This window comes from Nanorana parkeri, unplaced genomic scaffold, assembly GCF_000935625.1.
Source record: "Nanorana parkeri isolate BGI_ZX_2015 unplaced genomic scaffold, ASM93562v1 scaffold625, whole genome shotgun sequence".
Classification (NCBI taxonomy): domain Eukaryota; kingdom Metazoa; phylum Chordata; class Amphibia; order Anura; family Dicroglossidae; genus Nanorana; species Nanorana parkeri.
Genome location: NW_017306893.1, coordinates 960229 through 970709, shown reverse-complemented (window position 1 = coordinate 970709; position 10481 = coordinate 960229). Strand labels below are relative to the sequence as shown.

Below are 10481 nucleotides of genomic sequence, written 5' to 3'. Positions count from 1 at the left end.
CAATTTCATTTTCCAAACGATAACATAAACTAGGATGACTTATTATAGAGAACAGCACCTTTTCTAAATACTCTTGCATTTAAAAATATCCACCTATAGTTTGGATCGTTACAGTTACACCTTTTTGTGCAATTTTTTGTTGTGTTCTCACATGCATTGCAATCAATTTTGCATTTTTATGACATGACATTGTCATAAATGGGCGCTATATCGTGCATTGATGCATCAAAGAGTGGACAACGCACGTCAGCTTATTCCACACGTGTGGACTAGCATCAAATAAAATAATAGCCAACCTGTGTACATGAGTTGATATGCCTTTAAAAAAGCACTTATATGAATTGGTCCAAAAATAGGCACTATTAATATTAACTACTTAATTATTAACTACTACTAAATATTAACTACTAAAATAGGCACTATTATAATATAACACCTTGAAATAGATAATATTTATTTAGGACTTGCACACACCATAATTTTAATAAGTCTCTCTGATAAAGCAGGACAGTATCTATCAATGTCAATCGAGAGGCTTTGGTGGATACCCAAGGAAGAAGACATGCTGCATTCAGTTAAGTGTACTGTTTGTCAAGCATACCATGTCTATGGGGAGCTACAACCCTGTCATGTACCTTGTGGGGACTAAGCTGAGGAGGCTTCTCTTGCACCTCCCATCCAACACCCCTGGAAGTGGTGACAGGGAATGTAAGGAAGCAGAGTGGCAGGAGTGCCGGTGTAACAAACAGCATTGGATCTGTTTGATTGCTGGTGTGAGTGGACCAGACAACTGTAGACCATGGGGCAGGAACCAGGTGCATAAACACTGAGGTACCAGAGCAAATTACAGGTACTTGAGGTTGGTAACAGCAGAGAAGAGAGGAACCAAGTCAGAATGCAGGAACAGTATCAAGCATACAAGCTGAAGTCGGTAACAGCCAGGCCGTGAGCTAGCAAATCAGGAAGCAGGAACAAACGGCAGTAAGCAAAGCCCAACTGACAGGTCAATTGCGGGGAGAGGGGAATCCAGCCCCTCCCCCTGTCACGGCAGAGAGCCGTGACAGGATCGAGAGGTGAGCGAACCTGGTATGTGTTCGCTCACCTCCCGATCTACTGAGCCGACCTGTGACAGTCTCATTGTCACAGGTCGGCTTAGAACTATGAGGTAAGTGGAAATCACTCATCTCATAGTTCTCCTTTAATGAAATCCTAAAGTTTTTAAAAAAAAGTGCACTTATCTTTTTTGCCCCCCACCTTTGGCCTAAACTATACTTAACGAGGTCCAATGAGCACAGTCGTGCTATTGTTTACATCCACCAGTGCAATGCTACCTATGCTGGCCACACCGGCACATTACAGCCCTATTGACTTCTATGGGGCCGTATACCAGGTGGGAGACAGACATGGCCAGAAGAGGGAGACTTGCAGCACTGGATGTCAAGAAACAGCAGAGCAGTGGTCCTCTGTAAGTATAGGACTGCGGAGGGTGAGGGTGGGAACTTTTAGATCAGGAGAGGGGGCGAAAGAATAAGTGCACTTCGAATAAAAGTACACTTATTCTTTAACCCCTTCGTGACGGGAGACATACACTGTACGTCCAGCCACAAAGGGACCAAATGACTTGTCACGTACACTGTACGTGACGAGTTATTTGCTGCTTTAGAGGGCTGTTAATCGCTGAGAATCAGCTTTTAACATTCATTAATGTATGCCCTTACTACAGAGGCATTCATTAATGAAAGGGTTAACCTTTTTCAGACACCCGATACCTTAATATCGGGTGTCTGAGAGTCAAAGCAAAGCGGACACAGATGCCGGCTTTTGCCGGCATTCTGACAGCTCGTATAGATCGAGAGATATCTCTCTCAAGCTATACTGGCTTTTTTCTTTTTCTTTCATGAATAGATACAAAATGTGTCTATTCCTACAATGTATCTATTCCTGGAAGAAGAATGTTTGTTTGCTGATCGTTGTTGCAACAATCAGAAAACATTTAGTAACAGCTGAATCCTGAACTGCTGCAGGATCAGTGTCACTAACTTATTATCGGCTGTTCTGAAGTTTGAAGCAGCCTGATAATAACCAAAAATTTATTAATTTATCATGCAGTAACAGTGAGATTAATTCACAAAATCTGCTTGATATAATTAAATAAATAAAATAACATTTTTAAGTTAAAAAAAAAAGTGAAAAGTGTAAAAAAAAAAAAAAATTGTGTAAAAAATAAAATAAAATAAGGGACAAATAAATGAATGTATTTATTGCATTTTTTTAGCTGTGCTGGTTTTGTAAAAAAAATACTACAAATCAAAACTGGGAAAAAAGTGTTTTTTTTAAACGGTTTTTTCCTCTTTTTTTATATTTTATTTGTCCTAAGTGAGGCGTTAGACGCACATATGTGATATAAATATGTAGCCCTATCTGTCCTCTAAAAAACAATATATAATATGTGTGGGTGCACTTTGTAAGAAAGTATATTACTGACGTGGAAGAATCACACAGCAAAAATGTCAAAAGTGTGTCAGTCATTTACGAACAGAAACTAAAAACAAGCTCAGTCATGAAGGGGTTAAAGAATAATTCCAAGTAAAAGCATTCAGTGATCTATTAATGTTCTCCAGGAAACACAGCAACTTTGCTAAATATGAAGTCCTCCTAGAAGATAAAGGCCATCTATGGACTACCCCCCTCAAACATGAGGCAGCATTTCCAAATTACCATGGATTGATGCAACATGATGTGCTGCTCATTTGGAATGTACCTTGATAGCTTGCATGGTGAATTCCTGCATGGTTCATACCTGTCAGCTGGCACAGTACATCGCAATTTAGAATGACCCTGACTACTATAAACCCTGAAGAGTGGTTGTGGTGGTGGTTGTGGGGTGGCTACTAAATATTTGTATACTCTATTGTATAGAAACATTGCTAGTATTTCAATGTTTTACATGCTGAAGCCCACTCCTGAATCCCGAGAGCCAAGGTTTATGGGTCCAGAAGATGTAATTTAGTACCAAAGCTGTATCCTCCCCAGCTGACCCAATGGTGTATATATATATGTATATATGCATACATACAGTATATATAAAAGAAACATTGTCTATTACCCTACAAACTAGCACCAATCTTGTGTGCTATTGTGATACTCATTATAGAACTCCAAAATCTACATGCATAATGCATTATTCAATCAATATTGAATTATAGCAAACTGGATAATGCAGGTTATAACATAAAAGTTCATATAACAGATATTACTGTTTTCTGATTGTAAGAAGATGATACAAATAAATAACACTATTCTATAATACTATATTTATAATCAGTATGAGGGCAATGGCTCTCTCTCTCTCTCTCTCTCCCTCTCCCTTTCCCTCTCTCTAAAACTGAACTATTCATAAGGCAAGCTAAACTCAGCCTTTATTTTCAAAATTGGGAGCTCAGAGTGCACCTTCAATTAGTTATTTATACAAAATGTAGTAACCCATAGCAACCAACAATCGTTTATACATTTGATTGCAATAAACGGAAATCTGCACTTTGCCTTGCCTTATTCAATACGACAGTGATTTTATTGTAAGCAGTGTGACAGAATGGAATTGTCATTATTTGTGAAATTATTAGTTGTTATTATTTGTGAAATACAGTACTGATACAGTGTCCATAGTGTATTGATTGCACAGTCATGACTTAGCTAGATTGACGTTTTGGGTTATGCTTGCCAGCAGTGGCGACTCTAGGAACAATATATAGGGGGGGCACATAAGATACCACAGTCAAAACTGGGGGGGCACTAATAATTATCACCATTAAATCATACCACTGAAAAAAAACTAATAAAGTATATATAAATAAGATTACAAGTATGACAGTAATGCGGTATGCAATGATTATATATATTACATTAAAAAGGTATGGGTATGTAGACTGATTGGTTAGACTCAGGGCCAGGAGTGCGTGAATTAATGTCTGGGCCCCCCACGTGACAGAATGCTAGGGCCTAGTCACAGCTGCAACTATTTGACCCTGTAGTTCTGCCACTGTATAGAGGTGCTCCAAGCTTGCTCCCGTGATGGACTACAATCTCAATACAAACTAGTAGTCCATCACTGGAGCCTTTTTTTTAAATCCGATTAATCAAACTTAATCGTCTAACTAATCGATTTTGAAAAAAATCGTTAGCTGCAGCCCTACATGGGATGCATTTTTCTGCTGCTTTTGCATGCATGGAAACGCAGCATAAAACCTCACGACTTGCTTGCCTGCATTTGGAGTGCCTTTAAACATCAATGGCACAACAAATGTGTTTTGGCGCATTTCCACAGACATAAATGCCGAGCGCACACATTGCCACTCGACCTCAGAATGCGCAGGTGTTCACCAGGCCTGAGGGTACGTTCCAGCCTGATTTTGGCCGGAACGCACTGCATCGCGGCCAGCTCACTTTTTTGTGGGGCAGGAGGGTGTGTGGAGGGCCACTGAAGTGAATGACACCGTACCCGCGCCTATTTTGGTTGCACAGGAACATGCGGCCGATCGCATTGCGGTGCCAGTGCCATTCATATTTCCCCCCCCCCCCCTGTAGCGACGCCACTGGTTGCCAGTGATCTGAATATAGTTAGAACGGAGGAATGGTCAGACTGCTTTTGGCTAATCTGACCATAATGAGCAAAATTGCTTGGCAATCATTGTTATAATGGGCAGCTCTCAGACATGTTATAAGCAAAAAACAAATCTGCATATACCTGGCCACCTTCAAAACCACTTGCAGAAATAAATGACATAATCCAAAGAAATCTAGATGTGCTCTCCATTACCTGATTGACATTACATCAGCATATGTCCGATCAGTTCTAGTTGGACCAATGCTATAATTAGAAGAAACCCAAATTGTAAAGTCTGTTTTACACATCATGCCAGCCAGGGAGAGAGGTCTGGAAAGTACTGTATATTGATGATTCCTGATTGCGAGTGTTGTAATCATCCTTAGTGGAAGCTAGAACATCCCACCTCCTGTATATGTATCCTTGCAGCTCCGCCTTGCTCCAGCATGTACAGTCCTCTGAATGTTGTGACACCATCACTGGTCTCTGAACAGCCAGCTCTGCACATTGCTTGCTTGTCTCTGTCACCTAGCAGAAGATCGCCCGTTGTGTCCTTGTATCCTCCAGAGCTCCTTTCACAAGGACTCACCATCCAAGTACCAGACCCCCTCTATTCGCTCACCCTTCAAGATCCAGAGCCTTCCTCTATTCATCACAGGCGACTCCCCCAAAGAACCAGGTCCCCGGTTCACCTGTCTTACCACCAAAGAGCCAGACTGCCCCGGTGACCCCAGGATCCAGGCAAAATCAGGGGTTCTCTCTCCAGGGTCCAGACCCGCTCATTCAACAGATGGAGAACAAGCGTTGCTTCCCCAATCGCTTCTCTGACTACAAGGGCAGCCTGGTGTCCGGCCAGGGCAAAGATCTAGGGATCCTCAGGACCATAGACAGCATCCTTCAGCAGCTCCCTGCACAGGGCGGTCAGGAGGGAGGACTGTACGGGGGTCTGGCTGGGGTGGCTTATATGCTCTATCATGTCTCTCAATGTCCGGCGTTCAGCTCTCATAGAGAAACATACCTGCGCCGGGCCAGCTCCATCATCGAGTCATGCATGCTCTATTATGACCAGGAGCAGGACCGGCAGACCCGAGCGTCCTTTCTGCTGGGCGGTGCGGGGGTCTATGGGGTGGCGTCAATGATCTACAAGGCAGCCGGCCGAGCGGACTTCATTAAACCTTTGGAGCGCTTCAGAGAGCTGTGTGATATCTGCGAACCGCTGGGCTTCCTGGAGTGTGGGTCAGACGAACTGTTCGTGGGCAGGAGCGGATACCTGTGTGCTGCACTAGTGCTGAAACAGAAGCTGGGCATGGAGGTAAGAGGGTAGAATGTGCCATGCCAGTGGGTACAAACTATGCAGGGGGTATAATCTGGGCATCTCATGCCATGCCAGGAGATATAGACTGGGCAGTGATGCAATGTAAGGGTTTACAAAGTGGGCATCTTATGACAAATGAGAAGGTACCAACTGGGCATCTGAATGCATATGAGGGGGTACAAACTGCACATCTCATTAGAAGCGTCCCCAGGCAGGGTGTCACTCGGTGCAGCCAGCGGGTATCACCCGCTGGCACCTCTTCACATGCGCATGTGTTGTCATTGTAATGACGTCACACACACTTAAATGCCAGCGCCCATGTTGGTGATAGATGCCTGCAAAGAGAGAAGGGGATGTTCGTCCGGCAAGGTAAGGTATGTTGCCAGGTCCCCTCCTCTCTCGTGCAGCTAGTCGGGCTCCCGAGTGCCCAACTTTTCAGAGGGGGTGACACCAAAAAGTCATTTTGGTGTCACCCCCCTGATGGTGTCACCCAGTGCAGGCTGCACCCCCCTTGTGAAGTCACTGTGTCTCATACCATGGGATGGTGTACAAACTGGGCATCTCAAGTTATACAAGGGGATACAAACTGGCATGTCATGCCATGCAAGGTGGTACAAACTTAGCATTTCATGTCATACAAGGAGATGCAAACTGGACTTCTTATGCATTACAGAAAGGGTGAAAGTGGGCATTTTACAATATAGAATGGTTGCGAATATCTTGCTATACAGAGTGGGCAAACTGGGTATCTCATTTTATATAATCAGGTGTAATCTGGGATTTTCATTCTGTACATGAGGGTTCGAAGCGGGTATCTAATGGTATAGAAAGGGACATGAGCTGGTCATCTTATGTTGTAGAAAGGGCTCTGTTATGGTATACAAGGGGTTGAAAACTATTTGTATATACACAATGTCCCTCTCTAGCAACATGGGAACATGCATTATGTTATACCAAAATGAGGACTGAGATTAGCCTCGCGGTTTACTGCAGACATATATGTGAAGGTCAAGGAACATGTCAGCTGAGGGTAAAGTTACTATAATTTGTTCGCCAAACAATGCTACCCCAGAGTAACTAATTTGTTCCTCTGTGACCGTCAAGGTGACTGTTTCCTGTCCCTGGTGTCCTGGAACTTGAATAACTGCATTGGTCTATTTTCAGTTTTCAAAGTCACATAGTGGAGTTTGTGGGCAGACCTTACATCTATTTCTGATCATTTTGTGATTGGTGTGGTTTATTATTTCCACACATCCCCAGACCACCGTCAGATGAGGTTGGATTATCACTGTGGTGTCTGCAATTTGTCTTCATTCTAGATGCTGCGTATGGTGAAGATGGTGTATTCTGATTAATTAAATGAATATTACAGATTGTAACAGATACAGAATACAATTCCAAACAAGTAAACCAGGATTCCCACTAGGATTACTTACAAATCAGTATATTACATGTGTTAAAAATGACAGTAAGAAATATGATACATACGGTAGGAACACATTACACAATATTGACGTCATCACTCAGATCGTAGAGGAGTTTTGTTTTGTAAAAGAACCAAATATAGGGGAAAAATGTACTTTTATATAAAATGATATTCTACCAAGGTACATTTTAGAATGTATCCACAGTTATTAGGAAAATGAATTATATCAGACAACTAGGTACCAAGGGATTTCTTAGCTTCTTAGGCTAAGGTTTGGTGATCCACCAGCAATAGATTTACATCTCGGAAAGCATTAAATATTTATTATGCAAAGAAAACAAAGTGGATCTCCGAGCTGACATTCGAACTGGAACTTTGTAAGTAGAACCCCAGTATGTTCTACTGAATGCTGCATACTACTGAGCTATGTATTAAAGGGTCAAATACTAAAACAAAATATGTATTTCTATATTAAATTTCCATAAATTTGATAACACTCCTAATATCCATATTGATCTAGAAGTTTGTAAACTTGTTGTTGAAGATGCTCATAGGATGTACTTTCTCAATGTACTGACACAATTTCACCTAGCCCTGTAAATATGAACTTCCTTATGTCACCACTTTCACAAAGCTTGCCCTCTGAACTACAACTCAGTGTCTGAACAATGTAACATTATCATTGCTTGCTGGGAGCAATGCATGATGGGATATTCAGATTTTGGAAATGGAGATTGCATCACCTCAAGCAGCAGGGAAAGAGACGCAAAGCACACTGGGAATCAAGGCAGTTGTTGAAATTGATGGGCAGACAGAAGGTAGTACTCACTACATAAAAGGGATTTTTTTCAAGTAAGCTTTGATTGCATTATGAAAAACAACTCTGGTATGTATTCCTATTACTGTGCTGATGTTATAACAGGATAGAGTATGCTGTGGCTTTAGAACTCATTTAAAGAATGCTTTAAAGAAAATAAATATACCCTGAGCCTGTAGATGAACCCATCACATATTCCTGTATGAATTTAGGATGGTCAAGGAAAGGATGGAATTCTTTGGATCACATGGTATTTTTGTATAAGAGAACCCTATTGGACCAGTTTAGGAGGGTGAGGGGAAACAGTCAAATTTCAATGTTGCTAAGGTTCATATACATGGATGTCAGACACAGAAGCAAGTTGGTTGGCGCAAGCATGTTTTTTGTGCCTTGAGGTGTCCTGCAAGCCCATTTAAAATAAATGGGTTACATTAATTCAGCTTGTCTTAAAGGCTACGTTTACCTTACTGACCATGTTTCATTTTACACCCATATTCTGGCCAGATCGTAACCCCCCTAAATTGCTGGGTTCTTTTACCCACAGGCTCGTGTACATTTTAAAATTCAGTGTGGCTGTGCATGGCTGTGCTCACATAGCCACGTCAGCCTTTGACAGGATCTGTAAATAGAGAAACGACAGATCCTATCAGCCAACACTGCAGAGGGGCTTGTAGTTCTCAATACAATTGTAAATAAAATTGAATAAAATTATGGTGACATCACTGCACTTGTAGTTCATTGATACTTCCTCCTGTCCATGTTATTGAATGGGACTGGAGGAAGAGTCTATTGAAGGGACTGCAGGAGCCAGAACCTATAATCCACTGATTGTGATTACTAGCTTTGGTGGCTCCAATGCAAAAAAATAATAAATGCACATTTCCTCTTTTATGAGAGGTATGCATTTGTTTGTTTGTTTATTTATTTATTTATTTATGTATTACTTTTTCTTTTAGACAATGGAATTTCCAATTTTACAAACAAAAATGTGCATAGTGTGAATGGACTCTCACAGTAACCAGCCAGATTCTAGCTGTCATTTCTTAGTGTATGCTGTAAAACCAAAGCAGTATGCTGATTCCTTTCTGTGGGCAACCCCTCCACTGTTTATTGCCTTTGTGGCATATAAGACCAAGTGTCACCATATGAATAGTTAGAATATTTAAAGGGTATGTGTGGTTTCATACAAAACAAACTAGACCCATCCTTCTTGTAAGCAAATGGATCCCTGTAGCTGTTTTCAGTAAACACTCTTCTTTGAACGGCTTGTATGGGGTCAGGACTTAGGGACATCCAGAAAGGCCAGGCATGTATGCAGATGTTGAGTACGGGGCAGGATCTGTGCTAGGATCCTCTGTGGCACACTAGGCTCTGGTTGTGTGCATGTTTTCAGCAACCACAAAGATGACTTCATTTTATGACAAGACAATCCCCAACAAGAAGCTTGTGAGGTTTTTCTATTATTTAACTTAGATTCCTACAAGAAATGCTTTACATATGCATAAATAGAGATTTGAAATGAGAGTATAAAGAAACTGATGGAACGAAATGTGATATTTAGTTATATTTTCACCAGCACATAATTGTAATTGAGAATATGTATCAGCAAAAAAAAGATTCAATAGGAGTTATCTTGGCTGAATACACCACTGGATCTCCTCTGGAAAGCTTTATTCAAACTATTTTTTTGGTGGCGTTAAGACAGAATTTATCAGTCATGAACATCACAAAAGCAGTTCTGCACATGCAAACAATAGGAATGTGTAAAGAAAGATGGGGTGAAATGGGGTTAAGGAAATGTTTACACTTGAGAAGTATAAGGTTAACTGCCTGACACTGATGAATGCATGTGTCAGTAACAAACCTTCACAGTGCAGAATAAGATATAAAAACACAGTCATGTGTTTAAAAAAAAAATATAATGAATTTTATTTTGAAATGCAACTAAGGCAAGTGCCTAAATCTGCCTTGGGCACAGCCTCTTGTAAGCCCCCTGTACAGCGTCACTTAGAATGAAAGTAAGAGGGTCAGTACTCTGAGGCAGTAGGTCTGTGCTGAATCCACATGTGCTGACTGGAAACATGTTGACAGGAGGAAATTACCCCATCAGTCCGTAGCTTCTACCCAAGGGCAGACTGACCATTCAGACACCTGGGCACTGCCAGGTGGGGCATCCCCCCCCCCATAGTTGCTAATCCAACTCAGGTCTGCACAGGGAGCGCTGGAGCCGGATCCTGCTGCTGGGCAAGGAAACTCCCCGCTTCACTCCGGAGTTAAAGAGCAAGGCAGCTGAGGAGAAAGCAGTGAATGGGGTGGCAGG

The 10481-nt window shown here is 41.7% G+C and overlaps 1 protein-coding gene across 1 annotated transcript in view; it reads left to right on the top strand.

The window, feature by feature from the left end:
* The first annotated feature begins 5393 nt into the window (after positions 1–5393).
* Positions 5394–10481, top strand: part of LANCL3 (LanC like 3) — a 31691-nt gene continuing 26603 nt past the window's right edge. The window contains exon 1 of the mRNA XM_018563030.1: positions 5394–5915. Coding sequence (XP_018418532.1) covers positions 5394–5915 — 522 coding nt within the window. The remainder of the gene's footprint in view (positions 5916–10481) is intronic.